Source organism: Apteryx rowi, unplaced genomic scaffold (assembly GCF_003343035.1).
Source record: "Apteryx rowi isolate R43461 unplaced genomic scaffold, aptRow1 scaffold_20, whole genome shotgun sequence".
In the NCBI taxonomy this organism is placed as follows: Eukaryota; Metazoa; Chordata; class Aves; order Apterygiformes; family Apterygidae; genus Apteryx; species Apteryx rowi.
This window is the reverse complement of record NW_020448308.1, coordinates 1,080,198-1,104,472: the sequence shown is the minus strand read 5'-3', so window position 1 is coordinate 1,104,472 and position 24,275 is coordinate 1,080,198. Positions and strand designations below refer to the sequence as shown.

The 24,275-nt window shown below is 43.0% G+C and overlaps 1 protein-coding gene across 1 annotated transcript in view; it reads left to right on the top strand.

Moving 5' to 3' along the window:
• The window catches only part of CUX1 (cut like homeobox 1), a gene marked incomplete at its 5' end in the record, with an annotated part of 245,024 nt that overhangs the window by 118,286 nt on the left and 102,463 nt on the right, over positions 1-24,275 (top strand). Inside the window, 3 exons of the mRNA XM_026063632.1 lie at positions 7,040-7,118; positions 19,055-19,192; positions 22,492-22,615. Coding sequence (XP_025919417.1) covers positions 7,040-7,118; positions 19,055-19,192; positions 22,492-22,615 — 341 coding nt within the window. The remainder of the gene's footprint in view (positions 1-7,039; positions 7,119-19,054; positions 19,193-22,491; positions 22,616-24,275) is intronic.

The window sequence follows — 24,275 nt, the reverse complement described above, 5'->3', positions numbered from 1 at the left end:
CTGCGTGCTGGAGCCCGGAGCCCGGCTGGGCTTGCCAGTTGATGCCTCGGCGGGGGGGGATGCTCTCCGTCTCGCCCTGTGCTCTTTGAGAACTATTGAAGATCAAATGCAGTGAGCTCTTAAGTCTCCTCACTTAGTGAAGCAGCAAATAGCTTGCTGATCTGTTCTCTAGAAAGATGTTCTTCCAGCTTTTCGGAAAGTCCACTTCCCTTTTCGGTTGGTAGATGGTATAACGCTCTCTCCCCTTCCCCTCCCGCGGCCCCCCAGTTTGAACCCCAGCACTTGTGCTGAGCTTCGGTGCTGTCTCAGCTGCTCGCGGGAGCAGGAGCGAGTACTAGCAAGCACTGTCCTTGCAGAAACGTTCCCTGAAGCTACTGGCAGCTAATGTTAAAGGTAGTTAGCATCCCCTGGTGAGTGCAAACACACACAGCCAGTAATTATAGCTGGTTCTCCTTGTCTTACCTTGAAAGGACCAAGCGTCTGCCATATCCATCTGCAAAGTGTCTTTTTTCTTACTTTCTGCCATGTACTTGACTTTTTTTTTGGGGGGGGGGGGCACTTTGGCGCCCTTTGAATCCTTTTGCCAACCCTAGTTTGATGCCCTGGTTTTGCGTAATGAGCAGCCCAGGCTAGCAGTGGCCTGATGCTGGGAAGTTTCCTTGCCCCAGCCCTGGGTTCCCACCTCCTCCCTCTGCGCAGCCTAGCAATTGCCCAGGATGAGTCGGTTGAGTTCGCTGGTCTGATGGAAAATCAGTTCTTTCTCTCTGTAGCCACACAGCTTTTCACCAAGTCAGCGAGCTGAATCATGCTACAGCACGGCGATCGCTGGGTCTGATGCGAGAGGAGCGGGAGCCCCCGGCTGAGGGCGGCGGGCCGGAGCGGGGCTGCTCCCTTGGGGCTGCCCCTTAGGTGCCTTAGGTGCGGAGGGAAGGCACAAAGTGGGAAATGCTGCTCATAAACGCAAAGCGGAGAGCGGAGGGAGGCACATGGGTTACCCAGGATCAGCAGACTTACTGTAGCCATGCTCTGAAGGCACGGTGGCAGAGTAAGAGCTATTCTCACAAAGCTGTCGTTCTGCTGTCAGCATCTCCAGGCATATGCTGGGCTGGGCCGTTCTCCGGGAAGGAAGATCAAGGATTGGAAAAGCAAGAAGAGGCTGTCCTGTGAGAGGGAGGGAGCTGGACTTCCCCTGGGGCTGTTTAGGAAAAGCAGGATTTATCTGGGCACGAAAGGAAGGAAAGTTCCTAGGGTTCAAGGTTGCAGCTGCTTCATGGTAAGAGGAAAAATGGAAAAATTGAAGGATTTGAGCCCCCTCTTTAAGTTCTCTTGTTAACTCGAGGTCAAACTACCAAGTTGATGGAGAGTGCACGCTTTTCGCAGGTACCCTACCTAGGCGCTGCGTTGAGCAGCTTTGTTAAACACGTTGTTATTGTATCTCCTGTAAAGTCCTCGCTTTTGTTAAAGAATTTATAGCACAGCTAAAATACACACCATATGCTTTAAGCAGCTGCACAAGAATCTTTTTTTTTTCCATTTCTCTTCAAAAACCTTTTAATTGCAGCAAAGAGAAAAACAAAATAGTATTTTTACTTTTTGTTCTGTCAGCTGCGAAAAGAATTCTAACTGGCCTGATAAACTGTATATTTTTATTAAATTTCTATGTAGCTATCTGTTGGTGTTAAAGAAAGGGTAATCAAGGCCAGTGAAACGGGCACTGTGCATGTACCGTGTGCGCTCTATAATATCCACATGCAGAGGATGTTGTAGAGCTGTTAAAATGCACCGACTTAGCAACTGATGTACTGTTTTGTATGAAAAAGCAGCCAAGCCCTATTGTAATAGCTTAAAAGAAAGCGTTGTGCCATTGCATGGCATTAATAACTGCTGTTGGATTCCATTGCACCTATTCAAGAAGATACCATGGCTTAAAATAGTGTTGTGCTAACGGGTCGTTATCATGCTCTTCCCTTTGTTTAATGCATTGCTTACAATTCTTAATGACGCTTCGGTAGTGCAAAGAAGTTGAAGACCAACGAAAAACTTTGTGATGGGAAACATGTGACTAAAGGTGCGTAGAGGAACTGAACTCTTCTCTTCCTCCTCGTGCCTCGGATCACGTTGCTCTTCTGTTGTACATTAGCCTTGCTCTGGAAGACCTGTGTATCTCATTAAGGCATCTATTTAGTTAAAAACCAGAATAGCAAAATCACTTCTATTTTAATCTATTTTAAGTCATGTATTTTTAGTTGGCAAGTTAGTTCCAGATTGGGTGGAGGACAGTGAAAAAAGACACATATCTTTAAGGAATGTTAGGTGGCTAATGAGAGTAAAAATTGCAGCTGTAGAGCAATGATGAGAAGTTAGAAGAGTCAGGGCTCCAAAATTCATATTTGGCATGGTGGTCGTGTGAATGCTTGTGCATGAGACTCTCGATACGCAGTTAATGGTACTGCAAGTAGATCACTGACATTTAGGTAGTGCCATACAGATGCAGAAAACGGTGTGATCCCTTCGCTAAGGAGTTATATTTGGGATACTGTGTTTTCCTTTGGGTTTTGGACGACTCATAGCAATGCAGTCCAATCCAGGTAGACCTGTCAGAAACACCCGGTCGTGGCCATGTGCTTCTTTCATTCTCTGCAAATGTGTCAATACGTTGATATCTGTAAGTTCAGAGAATTTTAAGCGTCAATGCGAACTGCACTGGCATCTGGCAATTCCAGCTTCCCTGCTAAGAGTTTTATCTTCCTGTTTCATCTTTAAATGCTGAAGTACAGTTGTGCAGCCTTCTGTCTGTGGCTGTAATGCATGCAAAAATGCGCTGCAGACTGGTTTTGTGTGCATACCTCTTCTGCAAATCTGAATACCGAATCCAGGTGATTTGTGGCACAGTAGACATCGGACTTTAATGCGGATCTTTCGTCATGCATAAAGAAGAATGACAGATTACAAACTAAAGCAATAGGTTTTGCTCATATCTTTCTGAATTTGACTGCACATTGCTAAAATGGAGAGAGGTAACGGTCATATAAAACTACATTCATCGCCTTCCCTGACATAAGCGGCCGGATTTATTATGCTTACCCAAACGCGGGGGTAGAAACACTGATCTCATTGACGATATTTTGAGTTCAGCCAGGTGTAGTGGGTATTTGGCTCTGACCGAGCACTCCTAAAACAGGCTGTCCGTGCTAGGGGAGCAGCGGGCCAGCAGTATCGCCCAGCCAGCTGCCCTTGCGGCGGCAGTGAGATGGAGAGGACTTAGTCCAGCGGGGAAGGCGTCCTACAGCCTTTGCGATGAACCTGGTAGCCTTGTATTGACTAATGAAAGCGCTTGACCTGGAAAAATAAGGTGGCTAGAGGGAGGACTGCTCCCCACCTAGTGTCTTATTTTGGGTCCCTCCGTATAGCCCCGGTGGTATTTTAAAGCCGAAGAGTGTGCTAAGGCAGGAGGATTCCTAGTGTCTCATTTCTGTTATCTCAGTACAGCTCCAGTGGTATTATCGAGACAAATAGTATGCCAAAACTTAAAAGTGAACATATGTTTATGGGGGTGGCGGGGAATACGGAGGTCACTGTTGTTTCTTGCTAGTCAGAGAAGACATAATGGGGCCTGCTTTAGATAAATTAAGATTTGGAGCTCAGCTCATGTCAAGACTACGCTGGTGTAATTATAAGTTGACTTCTTTCTGGGTCCCTCAAAAGTTTTTAGAGTCTAATAAAAAATGTTCAGCAAGAGTTTTATAACATAGTTTAACTGTTCTAATGTGATCTGATTGCAACTGCTGCTTGCTGGCTCCTGAACCAGTTTTACTTTGATTTGAAAAATTTTCAGTGAACTTCCAAACTTATTTCCATGTCATTTCAGTGCTTTGTTTCCTTTGGCTCTGGACTTAATTTTTATTTTGTTATTTTTATGTCCTTTTTTTCCCATATATCCTCATTTCCCAACATAGTTGGAAGCTGCCATACTTAATTATATTTACTCCAGTTAAAGTTGTCATGGTGCTTTTTTTTTCTTTAAGATACAAAATAGTTGTGGTGCTCATTTTAAATAGAACTTTAAACCAGGCAGTTTGATTGATTCTTGTTAAACTACTTGAACGTAAAAAATCTTGCTGCCTAGTGGAATTGTTTGGGATTCTGGTTCTGAATTTAGAAAAAAGAATGTTACTGTGATTTACGAACTGCCTTCATCGGAAAGTCTCTGATCTGCTTGCTATATGTTGCTGAAATTCTACTTTATCCTTCAGTCACTATGTAACGGGTGAGGAGTGAATAAAACCATACCTTTTGTAATATTTAGGGAGAATATAAATACAAATGCCCTTTATTAAAAATGTGAAAAACTGTGATAGGAAAACTAATCCATTCAGTTATTTCATAGAAATGGAAGCCCAGTTACTTTAAATGCTATGGTTTTCCTAGAAGGGGCAAACGAATTTTTCAAAATACAGTACAGAATCCATTCTTTAATGCTAATTATATTTAATAACAGTAATTCAAATTTGGCTGTACTATGCTGAGCAGCAGCAAGAGAAAATTGTATGTGGGAACGTTAACGTCCAGAGGCCTAACATATGGCATGCTTTGGCCTTCAAAGTCTGTTTTTATATACCCATGAAATATCTGAACTGCTAAAGTCTTTCTGATGGCTGCCCCCTCTATTCTCGTCTGCGCAAAAATGTTGTCTGATAGTGGGAAGCAGTGATTTACGCTGTCCTGGGCTTGCCTGGCTTTGGCCAGTTTGTTCCATGTTCCAATTTCAAATAGTCGTTGCGTGAAAACGTTGTAAGTGCATGACTTATGTTCTTGTTCCCTAACGAGCAGCAGTGCATCTGTGATTGCCTGAATTCAAATTAATAAATGGGTTATTTGCAGCCATCAATCCCTTGCTCGGCGGCACGGTGCTTGCCCTGCGAGATTCCAGTGCCTCTCCGTAGCCTTTCTTGGTAAACTGGAAAGGACGAGCGCGGCCAGGATTTCTGCAGAATTTATATCTGCTCTCCAGTTCCTCAGTCATTTTGCCCTCTGCTGCTTGCTTATCATCTTCCCAATACCTTTTTTTTTATATACATATATAACTGATAAGAATAACTTGCAACTAGGCCAGGTTTCAGTTACGCCACTGACATTTGCTGCACCTCCACTAAGCTGCATGCATTAATGCAGGCTTTTGGGAATGTAAGTGAAATTGGAATTTGGGTTGTTTCTCGCAACGCAGGCGTGCATTGTGTTAAAATAACTTGTCTCTCTGTATCTCTCAAGATATCCTGGCTGCTGCCAAACATTGTGCAGATGCTTGCGGTGTCCTTATTTTCCTCCTTGACCCCTCCCCTCGAGCCTGTTCTCGGTTGATACGTTGTGCCTTGTGCTTCTGTGCAATTTCTGCAATTGTCCTTGTCCTTTAGTTTTCTGGCCTTAATCCTCTCCGTAATGATCTCTACAAGTCACTTACCAGCCATAAGACTAATCTGTAAGAGTCACGTGGCGTTTCTGCGCTCTGCTCCTGTGCACTTCACGTCCGACTCCCTCCGTTATTTCAATCATCCGCATTGTCGGCTTTCTTCCCAAATCCTTCCCTTGGCCGAGTCGTTTTTGTACAAAGTAAACACGAGTGGCACCAAATGTGACCCCGCGGCACCCTGCTGCTTATCTGTCCTCCTCCCTTGGCGGCTTCCTTTCCCGGCACCCTCCGTTTCCCGTGCCGGGGAGGTTGCAGCCCGCGCTCGCCCAGTGGGTTCGTTGCACGCTTTCTAATTCTGCAGATCTCGCTCTCGGTTAATCAAATATCAGATACTTCCCTGCACTACAGATACAGTAAACGCTGTACATTGTTTCTGACTTATCTACCAAATCAATAATGCAACTAAAGAATTCAAGGACGTTTTTCAGCCGGGACCTTCCTTTTTCAGTCCATGTTGACGCACACACCTTTCACTGGTTTCATAATATTAGCTGCTTTGCAAATGCGCAGAGGAATTGATATCAGGCCTTTGTATCCCTACTTCTTCAGATCCTTCTTTGCTTTTTATTAAAATATGGGAGTGATAATCTCCATACTTTTAGTTTCCTGACCTCTGTTGGCGAACTTTGTCAGACTTCCCTTCTCTCTTTCTGCTTTGGAGTGTGAATTCAGTGGAGCTGGTCTTGGGTTGGTTTGTTTGCTTTTCGTCAGCATGCAGTAACTATAAATGCTCTGTTATCTAGCACAATCAAAAAATAGATGTTTGGGGGAAAAAAAAAGTATTGGAATAAGTATTTGACTCTGAGCTATAAAGTTGCCTTTCCTTCGCGAATGGTGCTTCAGAGGAAAAGCTGTAACGGGCTGCGTAAGGTAGCATTTCCCCTCACCTGGGCACACAGTCTCATACGTTAGTCCTGCACGGAGTATTGCATGGCAAGAGCAGGATCTGGCCGCAAGGATCTGTCTTTAGGGGACAGTTCAGCCTTTAGGGGTCTGTGCCCAAGCTTTGCTAGAAAACTTCTTTGCAAGTAGAAGACTGTCAAGTGCTTGGTATTAAGTGTCGCCGAGTACCAGAAAAATACACTTCTTGGTCTTCCGAGGGGCTTGATGGAAATAAGAGGGAAGTGTATTTGCTGCTGTAATGGTTGAGGGTGACATCAGTTGCTCCCATTTGTTGTGTTAGAGCTTAATAAGTGGTAAAAAAATCCAGAAAAAGTTACTGAAGAGAGAACCTGTCTTGCAAATAACTATGCCCTTTAAAAAGATTGAAATTAAGACTTGTAACAGACAGCAGTGCTCATAAAAATACTGATGCTTGCCATTGCGCTGAAACAGGGCTTCAAAGAGCATTTGGTACGAACACGCCAGAAATATTCTTATAAGGCTGCTTTTACAGGAGCTGTGCACAGGGACTCGGGTCCCCTTTTTAGATATTGACTGATTTTGTAGGAAATGTATGTGTATTGAAAACAAAATATGTCTATGAAATGTATTCATTTATTTTTATAGCTGTCAGTATGAGACTTTTATTGGGACAAGTCTAAAGCCTTCTTTTCTCATCACCCATTTTAGATTGACGCGTTGGGCAAAAGAAGCAAAGAAGCAGAGGCAGCCTTCTTGAATGTGTATAAGAGATTAATTGATGTTCCAGGTAAGCAAACTGTTACTTTATTCTGAAAACCTCCTGGTTTCTGTTGGTGTGAATGCTACTGGGAATTTTTTCTACCTTTGCTAAGTGATATATGGGTAATTTTTTATTCTGAAACCAATACGCTCCAGTATTGTTTCTGCCAGGATGAACTGTAAGGCCCATTTCATGACACCTCTTAAAACCATTCATTGAGTTTAGATTTTAATTTTTGTGGGAATCATTTTTATATTTAATTATTACAATAATCTGTGTATGATTCTGAATAATTCATTTATAAGAAGGTTCACAATTTTTTGAGAAAGAAGATGCACCTTGAAGTCTCATCAAGAAGAGGCAATCTTTGTAGTTTTAAAGGACAGAGATAGTTTTTTCTACCTTCACGTAAAAAAAGCCTCAATAGATACTTGCAAAGCCCAGGTGCTCTGTTGCCATTCAGTTGTGAAAAGGAGAAGCGTTTTGGATACTGCCAGGTAGATCACTACCAAATTTCAATTCGGTTCAGTGTCAGCGTGATCACAAATTTTAAACGAAGGCACTTCACGTATGGGTTTTAAACTTTTCTTTATGTCTGGCATCATGAGGCTCCAGGCCATTTCTTTTTACATTTTGGGAGCTGATTTTTCTTCTGCATGTTTTTTGCATTTTTTCTGGAGAGAGGTTTCCTTTTGCAACATCACCCAAAGACGACTGCGAGTGAGGAATCCAAGTCTTCGTTTCCAACTCCTGCCCTGATTGAGCTGTAGACACATGGCAATGTCTGCGTATGATTTTATCCTTTTATAAAAAGTCTGTAGTATCTCTCTCTATATACATATTATATTCAAAATACTTATCTCAAAGGAGGATTTGAGGTATAATTAATACTCTAAGGGCTTTTAAGTCCTTGCTGCAAAGTGCAAATGAGCTTTTACTTGTTTCACGTTTTATGAAGCGCATTCTGTGCACATTTCAACTCAGAATTATTTCTTTTAATGCTTTGCTTACAGCTTAACTGGCTATCAGGTTGGCATTTTTCGGATGCCCAGGCAGCACTAGCATATGTGTATTTTTAAATCTCACATTTATAATAGAGTAGTGCCCAGAGGCCAGTACCCGCTGTGTTAAGCGCAGTATATCTAGAGGGATACAGAGACTTTTCCATGCTCGTCCTAGACCAGCATCGCTGCAGAAATGATGATTGTCAGGTTCTTCAGCTGTGGCCTGCAAGCTTTCGTAGGTGTCCGTACTAACGCTGCTGCGCTTTGGGGGGCGAGGACAGCTGATCTCTCGTGGTCCATTTTATTTGCACTAGTGGGTACTAGTGTAACAGCAGCCCGGCGTGGGCTCCTTCCCATGCCCTTGCGCAGGGGCTTTCTCTGAAGCCTTGCAGCACCACAGGCACGCGAATCTGAGCGGCAGAGGCGGATGGAGCCTGGTGGAGAAGACAGGACACGTGTCCTGCTCACGCTCCGGCACCCGAACTGGGGGAGCAACGTTGTCAATACTCCTTTGCAGGAGAGGGGATTGTGCAAGAGCACAATTTACACCCGTTCGTTCGCGCTCCGCGATCGCTCTTGCCCAGCCTTTCCCTATGCATGCCTTCTGTTACGTGTTAGAGAAATAGTTCTTCGATGTTCTTACCCATGTTAAAATTCCGGAATGGCAAAGTGGCAAGTGTGGGGGAGTCTGCAGGATTAGAAGTATTTACAGGTTTTAGGCTCCTGTTATATCTGCAGGCCTCGGAGTCGCACGAAGGCACTTTGGTGGCGTTCAAAAGCAAAGTCTGGATGCTCACGGGAAGGACCAGCCAAGCCCTTGTGCCTGTATGGAGGCATAACAAATATGCCCTGTTTACAGCAAATACAGTAATGAAAATGCAAACAGCGATTAGGAACATGTGGCCCTGGTATTTGTGACGCCGGGGTAGGGCCGCGTTAGGCATACGCAGTGAGGGGCTTGTTTCGTTGCTTTTCTCCTCTTGTAGGCTGCTATGGAGGGCTGTCCTTTGTAAAAAGATCTCAGTATTCATTTATCAGATGTGTTGTTTTGCCAGTATGGGGTGTGCATATCTTCTGACCTGTCCATTTGGTATTTCAGATACCTAGGTATGCTTTTAGCTCCAAAATCCAGCGAAGATTTCCTTTTGGTGGGAGAAGGGAGCTGTGATGTTTTGGGAAAGCTCTGGCTGGAATGCCGCAGAGGGGCTAGTTAGCACATTAAACATCACCCGTACACGACAAGGGTGCAATTTTATCAGACGTTCAATATCCTTTATAGGACTATATAATAATTGCAGCTGATGCCTAATTCCCAGCAGCCAATTTTATGGTTCTTGAGGAAAGTGTGTATTCCTCTCGTCAGTGATAATGTGCACACTTTATATAATTAAAAAGGGCTTCTATTTTAATTTTGCTATAAAATTATCTGTATTGAAACCCCAGCTACGGTGCTTTATGGATTCAGCTAACTTTAACGATTTTCTTTCCTGAGTTGAGCAGATTTTTCACTCAGGCTCAACAGGAAAGAATTTGTGTCAAGGGCGGTGTTTTACTTGTAAATATTCCTGTATACATCAGATGTTATTTTCCTTAAAAGATAAAGTAGACCTTTCAGTATATCTCTCCATTTTTGCATTAGTTTTAGAATAGCATTGTCATTGGTTTGTGCTGGAAAATTTATCCTTCCTAAAGGAAGGCACGTATCGCAGAAAATATTGTGGTTTATGTACATTTATACAGCTTTAATTCTCACTCAAATCATTCTGTCTTGCTTGAGACTGAACATTTTTAATTAATGGAATTAATTTTCTCATTTAATTGCCTATTTTCAGTATGCAGTAGAGATCTAGAGAAAAGTGAATGCTGCTACATGAATTGCACTAATCAACAAGGCTGTCACAACTTACCTTTAAAAATAATGTGAATGTATTTATTTTGAAGCAAAGGGAGTTGTGTCTTTATTTTGAGGAAGCTTTCTTCCTTCTGTACAGGATTTCTTTTTGTCTAATTTTATAAAGTTAAGTGTGTTGTGTTAGCACCCTTGGCTTTTAGGGTCTTAATCTTGCAAACACTTCGAGTGAAATTGGAGCCCTGTTTTGTAAGTGTTTGGAGGAGCAGAGCTTAGAAGTGTTTCCCTGCAGAAATATTGTATTTATAACTCTGGCTTTCTAAAGCTGTAAGAGAAAAATGTGAAATGTTAAAAATATCAAAAATTAAATATTTTTCTTTTAAAAAGGAACGGTGTTCACTACTTAAATATATATATTTTTTTAACAAACTTCACTGTAATGTTCAAGTAAAGGTTAAAGGTCTCCCTGTCGCCGCCTGGAGCCCAGGGAAGAGCCGGCAGCCGGGGTCGGCTCCGCGGCCGCCCCCTCCCTCTGCCGCCCCCGGCGCGGCTCTGCCCCTTCCCTCGGCGTTTGGCACCCCCGGAGCCGCTCAGGGCACGGTGAGCTCCGCGGGGCGAGAGCTGCCGGCAGCGTCCCGTCGCGCCGTGTCGCCTTGCCCTTGCGTGCGACCCCAGCTCGGCCTCGCGCGCGCCCGGCCGCCCGTGGGCCTTGCCCTTCCACCGCACCGGCTGCAGGCGAGACTTAGCTGAGCCAGGACAAAATTCTTTTAACGCCAGTGATCGGTTAGAGTAAGTGTTAGGGAATTATTCCTGCAGGCAGAAATGAAGATCTGTTTCTCACGCGTAACGAGAGCGTCGTTCTTTGCTCGGGAGCTAACGCTAACGGCGCAGGGGGATGCGGCGCTCGCTGCTGAGCCTCCATTTGCCTGTGGCTTACTTACAATTTAGCAGCTCTCCGGACTTCCCTTGCTAGTCGGGCTAAGAGAAGACTTCCATTTTAAAAGTAGGTTTGGGCAGTGTTGTGATGTTACAGGTGATATTAAAAAAAAAAAAAAAAAACAGGTTTGAGGTTTTTCAGATAAGTCATCTTTTGCTTATGTTGAAAAGGGTTAATATTTATGAGGTTGTTGTATTTATTTATGTTATGTGGCTTGTTTATTTTTTTGTAAAGTGAAATATTAAACAGAAAGCATAGACATTAATGCTAACCCAGGTAGGAGGAAGTATGTATAGACTTTTGCATATCCAAATGTCCAGAAAGTTGCACTATTTGCTTCAGTTGCAGCCCAACCGCGGAGCCCTTTGTGCCGGTAGAGGAGAGCTGCTTGAATGTGAATTTAGGAAAGATGTGAAGAGGTGCAAATGAGAAGCAGTTCCCTGCTAAGGGAAGACGTTAAGCATGTCCTGAAGTAGAATACTAAAAACAGATTGGAAAAAGTTAATTCTCAGAGTACTTGTAGTTGGGCTAATTGTTAATCACTTGGGAAGAGCCCGTGCGAAGAGCAAGGTCAGGTTAGAGGATACCCTGAGTTTGTAGCCTGTCAGGATTGATGAGCATGGACGATTTCTGAGAGATGCTTTCAGCAGGTACATACAGTGTGACCAATCTTAAGCAGTTCCTGAGCTGATGGACAATCATATGTGTCAAAATGGGCATTCCTTTCCAAATAAAATATGTTTAAATAAAACTCATGATAGAAGCATAAAGCGAAAGGGCCTATATTTTTGCTGTCCCTAACTTTACAATGGAAATAAATGAATATTGATACCAAGTGCCTCTTAACCTGACCGGGAAAACAGAAATCGGTGTGGCAGGGAGGAGCGCTAGGAGGAAAGGGAGCAGGACGCTTGCTGGCGGACACCAGTAGTTCCTGCACCCTCTTAAGCAGAGAAGCAGGGTGTCTCTCCAAACCTACCTGACAATCTGATAAAATTGAAATCTGAAAGTTGAGCCTAGTTAGTACTTGGAAGAGTAAAAAGCGATAAACCCACGTGGGTGCAGGAGCTGGCTGAGCTTGGGACTGCATCCCGTCGGAAGACAGTCACCCGGTCTTCGAGGGCTGTGCTCGGCCTCGTAGAGACGCAGCGGGAAATGCAGTTGTGCAGCTGCGCTGGGCGAACACATGCCGCTGCGGTGCACTGTCAGCGTTCGGCATAGGTATTTTCAGATGATATGCAAAGTTGTGGCCAATCCTAATCTTTGGTATTCCTTCACTGTATCCTCCTGTTTTGAAACTGGTGGCAGGGTAGCTAATAACATCTTTGTTACCTGAAAGCATGGCTTGAGATTGAGCTGGCTGACTTTAATGCCAGATTATGGGTTTTTTTCTTTTTATTTTATCTTGCTGAATTAATAATTGGATAAATTCCTTTGCAAAAAGTGGATAAATATCAGAAGGAAAATGTTCCTAAAGCTTTAAAAAAATATATTGTGTGGTTGTCCAGCCCTGTTGTACTTGGTAGGCTGCTGGCACAGTGGGAAGAGAGGAGGTGCGTGTAAGGGTGAGGATGCAATGAAGAGCAGCAGGAATAACTGGCCGTATAGGAGAGAGGCTATCCCTGAGGGCACAGGTAATGTCACCGGTGGTGACAGCCGCAGCACCCTTTGAAACATGTTGCCTCAGGGCCTGGAGTTCGAGCAACCCGAACCCTGGTGACTCGAGCAGTGCGGGATATTCAGAGCGAAAGAGGCTGCTGATAGCACGTGCCATGGGGAATATTGGGCTTTTCCCTCGCTCCGTTGCAGGAGTAACTGGCATTAGAATAACCCCCAGTGTCTGAGTGTTTAATGCTACATATATTCAGAAGCTTTTAGGAGAAAGAAGGGATGGTGGTGGCTGAAATGCTTTCAAATACAGTGGAGAGTTCATATTTCTTTTTATAGTTTCAAAGTAGCAGAAATGAAACTTTCAGAGTAAGAGTGCTTTTCTAAAACTGTCTTTTGCTTTTCATTGAGCTTGGTCTGCAAGCAGTTAATTTAAATGTCGTCAGCCATTGCTAGAATATTAGAATTGAAATTGAAACATTTTGAGTTTCTCAAAATGCAGTTTTTCTTGTAACTCACTAGGTCCTTTTTGGGCTGGCATATACTATTCCCCAAAAACTTATAAAATATTGCATTGCCCATTATGCATACCTTGCTTTTAATATTAAAACTTTTTCTGAAGATTTATTTTGGTTGCTTCTTCAAAAGTAAAGGGAACTGCAGTGCATTTCGTTAAGGAAACGATAATTTACCCTGCCTAATTTGACTTTTTTTGGCTACTAGAGTCGGGCAGGGCCAGAGCATCTTTTGCAGCAGCAGCAAGCAGCAGCACTAGCCATTCCAGAATTGGTAGAGGAATAAAAGATGTTTGTAAATAAGGGCCCACAAGATCTAGAGCTGCCTTCTGGCCAAGGAATCCGCGTGGCTGTGGTTCAGCTGGCCGTATCCGTATCCCACCTCGCGCCGTTCTGCTCTACCCCGCGAGTGATGGGGAGCGCTGCCGCAGGGAGCAAAGCTGGCTGTTCCCCCATACCTGCACGACGGCGTTGCGTCAGAGCTGCTTTGGCTGCTTGAATGCTTTCAGAGGGCTGCAGAATTTGGGATTCTGGTTTAAAAAAAGAAAAAAAAGAGAGAGTTCCTCACCCTCTTGCGGGCACTTTGAATCCCTAGTACGGCCCTTTTTACAAAATGTCCTAACGGCAGGAGGGGCAGGAGAATGCTTTAAAAACGTGGGAAAAATGAAAGGGAGAAAGATACTTTCCTTCTTTGAAGGAAGAACCTTTTCATGCTTTTTTGTAAAGTGAGGAGCTGGAGAGATGATGAGCTTGTTTCAAGCAGAATTACGGCTATAACTCGCGTGTCCCTGGGCTAACGGAGTCATGGGGGAAAAGGAGGCAAGCTATCATTTATTCCACAAAATCTTTGTCTCAGTCTCTCTAGGCTATTTCAATTTACCCCTGAAATTTCTGGGGAATAATTAATGAATTAATTAAGTATGCTGTGAGGTGTTTGAATATTCAAAAGCGACAGTGTAATTATTATTTTTTCTAAAACACATTTTCGGGTTATTTTCAGATACGCAGCCTCCCAAGAAAGCCCTTACTGCATCAAAAGCTAGTGCCGCTTGCTGCTCTTGCCGCTTGCAACCCCCCAAACGGCTCCCCAAAAGAGGTGCTCAGCGCAGAGCGCGGGCTGAAAGGGCTGCCTGACGTCGCCTTTAAAAAGTCAAAAACTTCTGTGGCCTTGTGACATAGCAGAGTTTCGGTGCTGGCTTTTTTTAAAAAATACAATTCCATGTAACAAACTTGCGTTACGGAAGGTTTTTTCCCCCCTTCCTTATCATTTTGTGTGGGCGTTTCTTGAGAGCGATCGCTAAGAAAGCTTTACTAACGGCACGGTTTAGGCAACAAAAATGCAGTATTTTTGAAAGACGTGCGTTGCCTGCGATGGATTATTTTTAGATCCAAACCTTAGGAAGCGCGTTACCAGCGATATAAAATATTAATTGCCCCTGTAGTTCTGGCACTGTTTCATAACTTGCTTTCTTACTGTTTGCAGTGTCACAGGCCTGTAATGAGGAGGGAGGAGGGGATTTAGGGAAAGTCTTTTGTTTTGGAAAAGTCTCTCCGGGCGCTCTATTTTAAGATATCGGATGAACGCGTTGCTAGATGCTTATGCACATTTTGCGCATAAACAAAGCGGCGCAGCCTGGGACTTCACGCGGCCGAGCCGGAGCCGCCGAACGCTGCTGCTGCAGCGCGTCCTCGGCAGAGCGGCGGCCTGGGCAGTGCTGCGGCGCTCGGCCCACGGCGGCCGCCCTGCTCAGGTACCGTTTCGCAAGCGGTTTGCCTGTGGAAATTTCCAACTGAGCAGCTCTCCGCAGTGTTTTTATTAAAAAAAAAATATATATATATATGTATTTTTTTGAGGGTAATTGGCCAGTGCTGTGTAAATTGTACATTTAAACAATGACACGTTTTTTCCACTTCGTTTGGCAAAATTTACTTGGGCGGCCTGTCTCGCCGTCGGTCTCTGCCTGTTCCTTAGCAGGTTAAAACAGTCGTTTTAAACAAGCCGGATCTGTCAGGGAGGGAGAACTTTTGTTTTTTCCCTTCGGCTGGCGACGTGGTTTTGCCTTCCCAACCCAACCCGGCTCCAGCAGCGCGGTTCGGAGCGGGTGCTTTCAGGACCCATCTTCTTCCTCGCCGAGCCGAGCCGAGGTGGGGGGGGGGGGTTCCCCCCCTCTTTTTAAATAACGAGGGTGGTCCCGGCATACCCGCTATCTACACCGCTTTTCATCAGTTGCTCATCAGCATGCTAATTGCTGCATGACTAATTACGCCCTGAATTCCAGTTGATTTTCTTAATGAGACAGCTGGGTTAATTATGTAATCGCATGATTGCAGGGGGGGCGCGCAGGGGCGCGCGGGCCGTGATGTCAGCGCGGGCGCCGTGCGGGGCCGCGTTCGCCGCTGCCTAATGACGGGGGAGGCCCCCTGCCCGCAGCGCGCTCTGGAAGCGCTCCTACCGGATTGCGAAGACCTCGGTCTTTTTCCAGCTCCCTGAACGTGCGAAGAAGGTGGTGGGGGGGGATGTTCCCCCACCAAGTGCGATTGAGACGCTTGCCCGCTCCGGGTTGGGCTCGCGTTGGAGGTCACGCTCGTGCTCGCCATCGCAGGTGGCGCGGTGTCACCGCCGGCGAGTAGGGTAACGCGCCGTTTTGGTGAGATCCGTCCTTGCGTTTCTTTTAAAACTGTTCCCAAAGCCTGTCGTTTGCGTGCACACGCTGCAGCCCGGAATTGGTTCTCCGGCTCTGCTTTGCAGCCGCCGACCCCGAAACGCGGCAGGTTTTCCTGCCACGGCAGCGCGGAGGAAGCCCCGTCCGCTGGGCAGCGTGCGGACGCCAGGCGCGAAGGGCTCCAGCCTGCGGGTGCAGCGAGCGGATGAGGAGGCGAGGACAGAATAGGAAGAGCTAGTAACAGATTTGCAGAGTTCGGTGTAAAAACGCACCTCTCCACTGACTTCTGCCAGGCAGCAGTGATTTTGCTGGACACCTTTGTAGGATTTGGATGAGACTCCTTTGCCTCCTTTCTCACTTCGTGCTTGTCCTGTGCCTAGCAGGGAACATGAGCTTCTGCAAGCTAGAGAAGATTCAAACCCCGAGAACAATTTGCAATGAATTTTTCCACATTTTAGTGTTAATTAAGATGATTTTCCTCCTTTAGAGATTACAGAAGAGGCATTTTCTTTTTTGCTGTTTTCCCTGTGCTATTGCCATTTGATTTTTTTTTTGGAAATGTGTATGCCTGTTGTTTGTGTAATGAATTGAAAGTTTTGGTCCATTGCTTGTTTAAAAATGCAGTGACCTCCTGTTAAATGACATGAAACACACTTTGTAAGTCTGGTTAATATAAAAAGGTATGCTTTTTCATGCATGCATATGTTGGAAAGGAGAGAGTAGTTTTACTTATTTTTAAATCCACTCCACTCAGGTAAGAAAAAGTCACTCTGACTGTAAGGTTTATACTGGTCTCAGATTAATTGGTGTTTATAAATACAAAAATCAGAGCTTTTTAGTTTTTGAGATTAAAGAGCATGTTGGGGTTCATTTCTGGGCATCCAAAAATGAATCATTTGTGTCTCTGGCCAAAGTGTCTTGGTCATTTTATTGTCATGCAGTGATTAGTTTTCTTTAATGCAGTTTGTAAAAATTAAGTCTAAGAGGTGCTTCAGCCATGCTTTTTTTTAACATGTCCTTAAGCACTATGTAGTGGCTGCAGGCCATTAGTCCTTCAAATAGGCTCTAGTAAAGTTTGAAGTTTAATGCACGGAGACTGTTTTTACATTTTGTTTGTCCTGCCACTGTTTTGCTACTTGAACATTAACCTTTAATAGAGCTAAATTAAATATACATGTCCTGATGAATAATTATGAGATTGCAAGCATTTTCATTTTGAACCTAAAGCTTCTCAGGGATTGCAAATTTGACTAAAGGTTTAGTCATTATTCACTTTATAATGCCCATGTTATTTTTTACTTACAATCCTGGTAATTTAAATATTACAAGTCTTGTGTATTTAGAACAATATAAGTCTTGTGGATGTCCTGACTTTTTACAATGGACGCGTTAAAAAAAAAAAAAAGTGCAGCCACAGTTTTGCAGAATACCATTTCTTTCATCATGGCATTTTAACACTGTTTTATAGAGATATCATAGCTGAAGCTTTAGATTCCTGTTTGATATACTTTGAGGTTCCTATGGCGATTTAAGGCAGATAGATTGAGACAATCCAACCTTTCTTCACGTTCAGCAGATGAATGTTCTGGGCGAGCTCCTTCAGAGAAAGGCTGAGCTGCAGAAGTGTGGCAGAACGGTCCTTCTGGGTGGAGGCTGGCAGACCTCCATGGGAGAAGGTTGATGTGACAGCCTGTACCTTAATTGGACCATACATAAATATTGTAGGGACTTTTAGCTCCTGCTACTGCTGTGACTTAAACTTTATATTTAATTCCTTACCTGTACCCCCTGTCTCTGCCACAATAACATTTTAAGTTTGATTTATTATAAATATTTTAATGCAGATAATAATAACGAAAAGTATTTGGCCTAAAAAGCATAAATGAAAAAGCTATGTAGTCATAAACTATGTATGTACAGAGAACAGATGACAAGCAACCTAGATTTTGTATTATGAACAGGGTAATGCCATAAGCTGTTGAAGAAACCAAGTAACAAAATGCAGCAGACTGCTACTTATAATGTCTCCGAGTTCAACATAAGCCAGCGCTATTCTTTTATAAACTATGAAACAACGCTGGCATATTGAAAAAACACACAGGCTCATGCTTAATGTGTTAACGGAGGTACAATAGACTTATTATGTGTTTCCAGAGACTGAGGGTGGTCTGAAAAATTAATGACTGTGGTGGTTGAAAATTAAGTGAACTCCCTAATATATACTGTTGTTGATCCACTGAGTTTGGTGTTTAGCATTCCTCAACAAGAGACTAAATCTTTGCAGCCGTTTCACAAGAGATGCTGGCGCCCATAACAGAAATGTATTCAATAATCTTTTATAAGTCCGTTGGACTCCAACATTTTCCTGTTCTGACTGGGAAGAAATCCCAGGATAAATCATGCGTGCATGTGTGTCAGGTGTATTCTAAGGACTCTCTTTAGCAGAAGGGAACGTCATGGAATTGATACTGTGAACATATAAAATAATTTCTATTTTTTATGGAATTAATAGTGTAAGAAAAATCACGAATAAGAGGCATGAAATCTAAGCTTCATGGAATCAGTTAAATTCACCCAGCACTTTCTTTTATTACTGATCTGTCAATTTGAAAAAATACTGCAGTTCTCCATAATCAAATAACCTTTTAGTGCTCAGCTGCGCAGAAGGGTGCAATTTTCTTGAGAAATTCACTTCTGCAGGAGTGGAGGTATTTAAGGGACGCTAGCTACTGGTGAGAGGTACAGATTGGATTGCTTTTTTCCCCCAAGTGTTCTTGTTTTGAAAACAAAAATTTGAAACTTGAGGCTGCCGCCTGCCTTAGCATCGTTTTTATGATGCTGTCAAAATACGCTGTTGCTTTGAAGATGCTTTTTAGCACTTGGCTAAGGAGGAGCCAAGTCCTATATGTGAAGGGACCACGTTCCCCCCGGCCCCCTTCAAAGGCTGGAAGCTCGTGCAAGGCACAGCCATACTCTGGGTAACGGAGAGCTGATTTTATAGTAACGGTGCACAGCTGAGTCCCTGTGCCCCATACTGGAGCTAATGAAGGCCATGCTCATGCTAGCTCTGCTCTCCTTCCTCTCCTTGCAATCTGCTTTCAGCTGTGCAGCGAGTTGGAGTCACTTGCAAGCTGCCCGGGGGAAATACTTGGGGCTAGTGGGTGCTCCCTGATTTAAAGAGTAATGTAGATATAATGAACTATCTATATTTTTTTGGAAGTATGTAGGATATGAGGCGAGGAACATATAGGAAAAGTAAATTGAAGTGACACCTTGCTGTCACCTAAACTGGATAGTACTAGAGAAAAAAGGACGCGTGCTCTGAACTGCTTGGGTCCTAGAGGTATTGCTGTTACCTTACATTTCATTTCATTGCTTCTTTTTCAGATCCGGTTCCAGCCTTGGATTTAGGACAGCAGCTTCAGCTGAAGGTTCAGCGTATGCACGATATTGAAACAGAGAACCAGAAACTTAGGGAAACTCTAGAGGAGTACAATAAGGAATTCGCTGAGGTGAAAAATCAGGGTAGGTTGCAAAAAGTATTCGTTTATCAGCTTTTAATACATACTGGAGTTTGAAAGCTGGGATTAAATTCAGTATTATTTCTTGCAGGTAGGCTTGATGGTAGGACTGGGATTCAGTAAAGAAACTATAATGGTCTGGTATAGCTACTTCTATATTTATGCATGTATGTATGACTTTGGCTAGACTCTTCAGAGTTCTTTAGAAATTTCTTCTTCTGTAGCATCAAGCCAGAGAGTGGAGTTTTTCTTCTGAGTATTTGGTTGTTGCCTTGAGCACCACCTGAAAGTAAGGCTGCTGACGTAGTGAAGTGACGCGTATAATAAGCTATCCTCCTGCTGACAGCAAGCTGAATGTGTGTGTACATGCATCTAATTACATATATTTTACACACACACACACACAATCCAGTGTTTTACACACACATAAAAATCTATACAAAATGGATCTTTCTGTACTGTTTTTCCTTACACAAATTTTTAAATGGAGTACACTTAGCATACTTTATTCTAGAGATCCAAAGACTGTTTAATTTTTTAAGTAAGCTTTAATGAAACCATGAAAATACATGAAAATCTCAATGAGAAACAAGCCTGCTGTCTTTGAAACTGTTCAAGTTTTCTTATGTTTCAGAAGAACGTTTCCTGCACCAGGAAACACCATTTGCTCAGTTGTGCACCTGCTTCCCTATTCACGGGACTTGTCGTTTCCGTGTTTACTGCTCAGTTCTGGGTGGTGGTAACAGTAAAACTTTTAGGCACTTGGCAAAAGCAAGACTGTTCTGTGCTATCAAGCTGTTGCATCCACATGGGTAACATTGGAAGGCCACGTTAGCATCTATGTTGGATCTGCTGCATCTCATTTTCAGCAGAAGGAACATATGCAGTTAGATATTTCCTTTTAAGGTAGAGGGTGTGACTTACAGAGAGGACAGGTCCCCTCCTGCAAGGCTTCAGGCTGGATTGCAAAAGATGGTTAAAAAATAGATGGAGCTGTAATGCTCCCAACCTGAGAGAATTATGCTAGAAGTATACAGTAATCGCAGTTCACTGTGCAGAGCTTTCTTGAGGTTGTGTATCCTGCACATTCAGGCATGACAGCATTTTCCAGAAAGTGGAAAGGATCTTTGACTCCCATGGTTTTGCTACAACCGTTCATAAATTGACATTTTTAATTTGACTGTATGTGCACTAACTTCCTTCCTGTAGTGAGTTTTGCCACTTTAGTCTTTGCATTGTGTTTTTATTCCAGTTCAACAGTTATATGCTGTATTTCAAATAAGGATTATAAACATCCAGGGAAAAGCCTGTTGTCAGTTAGGGTGTTTTGATCAGTTAATCTCTTTGTTTGCAGGGGGTGTATGTGATCTATACAGTGCTTTTAAGAACTTCTTCCAAAACCAGTATAAATGGAAGTAACTAACAAGCTTTAGTGGACCAGAACTGTAAAGAGGGCACTTAGGTCTTCGAGCAGCATAGAGGATTGAGCTGCGCTTGCCCAACATGTCTGTTGATTTGTTAGGTGCCTAAGATATAAACAGGTTGTGTCACAAAAGTCATAATTCTTTATGATTATTTTCCTGTATCTATGCACCTATTGCATTTTTGTTTCGTTTTCCAATGTAACATTCAAACATTGTCAGGATGCAGCTGCATGCGTTTCCCTGAGATTATTTGAATTGAACCTGCTTGTTGCACTTCATGCTTCTTCGTATACCTGAATAGTTTTGCAGATTTATGTCTGAAAGTATCTGGAGCAAAAGTTGCTTCAGTACAAGTAGTACAGCATCCTTTGCTCATTCAGGAAAAGAGCAGAATTCGTATTACTTCCCAGATCTCAGAGAAGAATTTCCCCTTTCTTTTAAAAGAAAAATCTGGCGACATGTCCCTTACATGACTTGTTGATCAGTAATGAGCTTCATCTGACTTCTGGCTGGCAAAACCCTGCTCATTCATTCTAAATTAGGGGGTTTGCTGGCAATCATGTTTTGCCATGGCTCCGACTGTTCCCCCTTCTCGTATTCCCTGTGGCCCCAGCTGCTGTCTCTGTAATTCCCAGGCAACAGACCTTGTCCCTAGATATTTGTTGTCTGGTTTTGTAGTTCTCTGGTCCCGTTGACTTTTAAAGCATTATTCTTAATTTTTGTGGTTGTACTGAAATTTGTTTTAACTCTGTAGGCTTTAATTTTCCTAGTAGAGGTTGTCTTTCTACTGTGTTTCTGCAGCAATATTTTGCATCCAAAGGTATTTTTCCCTAAAGTATTGTTAATAGCATCCGCTAATAAGCTGATGCCTTTAAAACACTGCATCTCTGTGCAAGTGCATTGAAATGTATTGCTAGCTGCGAGTCTTCTGGCAGTCTAACGCTTTTTCCAAATTCCATTATTGTTACAAAGCATGCTCTGGTGAATGTCTTGCTTTTCCTATTATAAGCCCTAGAAGATTTCTGCCCTTTCCTGCGGGTAGAATTAGAAGGCTTTCATGTACAGGCAGATTAAGGCACGTAACGAGATACCGCCCGTCAGAGGCTCTGCAGTAACCAGCCAGGGCTGTGCTGCTTCTGCCATCTGTTACGGTGCACGGTAAATGCAGAAAACTTCTCTATCTGAGAAAAAGGTTTCTTTGAATTCCTATGGAAGACCGAAAATGCACACAGAAAGTTATGATCATTAATACTTGTATGTAAAAGCCCAGCATTGATGACAACGGCTGTTAGAGTAACCGAATACGAGGGGCTCCACCGTGTCTGTTGAATCTGATCTACTATTAATACAGCAGTTAAATCTTAACTGCCGTATTTTTCATCAGTCATGAAGCAGAACGTAGCTGTATCCCAGCTATGTGTTCAATTAGTGTTAGATTGCATCTGTGCATGAACCGTAGTAAAACTGCCTCTTTTTACATGAGCACAGTTATGTGAATTAACTGTTCTATGTGTAAATGCATACTTAAACCCACACTGGGACTTTATTAATCTCCACTCAGCAGCGAGCTAATTTGAGACTAGTCAATAAGGTGATATTATATTTTAAAATTGATTTTTTTTTTTCCTAGTCATGTTAGAGAAACCTTCACCGTGCTTTCCAGCAAACTCCATTGATCCTTCTCAACCTAAACATTTAAAGTTCAATTTAACATTTAGGGAGTAAAAGGTCTCCAAAGGGACTCATATCCATTGATTTTGTGTCAGAGTTGAAGAGCTAAAGTTTAAAACACACTGAGCCTACAGGGTAGAAAAAGCCTTGTGTTCTGGAGCCACGTGGAGCTGTGTAAACTCATTCTTTGCCTATTGTTTTTCTGTAGAGGTTACAATAAAAGCACTTAAAGAGAAAATCCGAGAATATGAACAGACCCTGAAGAACCAAGCTGAGAATATAGCACTTGAGAAAGAACAAAAGTTACAAAATGATTTCGCGGAGAAGGAGAGGTGAGTGTGTATGTGCGCGTGTCCGCAGGTTTTGTAGAGAAGGAGAGAGATATTTTTCTGTTTAATCTTCCCAGCCAGGATTCTTTCGTCAGCGTGCGGAGACAGCTCATATATTGAGTGATTCGAGTGATTTATGTGTTCGACAGAATCGTTTGATACTCAGCTTTGCACAGAAAGACAATCATGAAAGTGCAGAAGTTAAACAAGGACAGGTTGTTGCTTCGCTGTAGTGTTGCGTAGGGTGTGATTCTCAGAAGGGTGCAAACTCGTTTTTATTCTTCGTTAGCTGTATTGTCCTTTGTGACACTCATCTTGCGCCGTTAGCTGACGGTGTAATTCAGTCTGCTGGGTCTGCTCTGTGTGTCCCAGCACCGTTGTACAATCTCGACAACCCAGAGCTGCTTAAGATGAAACACGGTACCCCGAAACGGGGGTAAAAGATGCGTCAGCCCTGCTCGCATGGTAATCTCTAAGGGGGGCTGCGTTCCTCCATTAGTACTTAACCCTGAAAATAGTTTGCATGTTCCTATATGTCAAATTAAGAAATAATTTAATTTTAGTCTTCATTGCTGATTTTTGGAAGCATCTTGGAAGCATTTTTAATCTTTTGCAAACTAACAAGGAATGTTTGAATCTTGTGGGTTAGTGGGCAAACAGATTTGACTGGATAAGACCAAGGGTCTTAAAGAGAGTTTGTGCAGCCTGCATTCCCCTAGCTTATTTCTCCCATGGAGCAATACCGGCGAAGCTGATAATGTAAGTTTAGCGTGGAAGCCTGTCAGTTTACATGAGCTCTTTAGTTGGTGGGTGGGTTGTTTAAATTCAGGTACAAGTGGGATGAATCTACACGTGAACTCAAAAGGTGTTTTTTTTTTCTTCCTCACTGTCTGTGGTTCCTCTTTGATAAGGAATATGTAAGGTGCATCGTTAAGGTGTGCGATTTAGAAATGCATAAACATAAAATGAAATGCCAGGTCATGAAATGCAAATAACAAACTGTGTATAAGAGAGGCTTTGAGTTTTCAAAGTCTATAATTTGGTATAAAGGGAACTGATGCATATTTCTCACTATAAATACTTATCAACATGGTCAACGGTATTGGAGAATGAGTTTATGCACCCTATATAGTACAAGTAGGATACTGGTCATTTTATGAGCCATTTCACAATTCTAAAATCTGCAGAATATTTTAAAAGCAACGTCATAAAAAGCAGTGTCTCCTGGGAAATGTTGGAGCAACTCCCTTCTGAAGATGAGTTTTATAACTCCTTTAGTCTAGCCTTTAGCAAACAGCGTAGGGACTATATGGCCAGACGATGCAGAAACGTGTATAACTGACACAAGTGAGACAATATTGCCAATGGACATATGCAACGTGAGCATATTGGAAGGCCTGATCATGTTATATAGCAAATATCAGTGTGAGATTTGTTTTGAAATATGCATTTTTTTAAAAAGAGTGGCTAATAATATTACTACATTTGGAATCCATTACAGCTATGATGAAACAGCTGTCGCATCTATTCAGTATATCACTTATGGCAACAAATTTCTTCATTATGACAGTGAAATGGAAATGTATCATTCTTCTTGTACTAACTTTGTACAACAGAGGGTGCTTGGTGACAATTTTCTTAATGTGTGTGACATTTCCAAAAC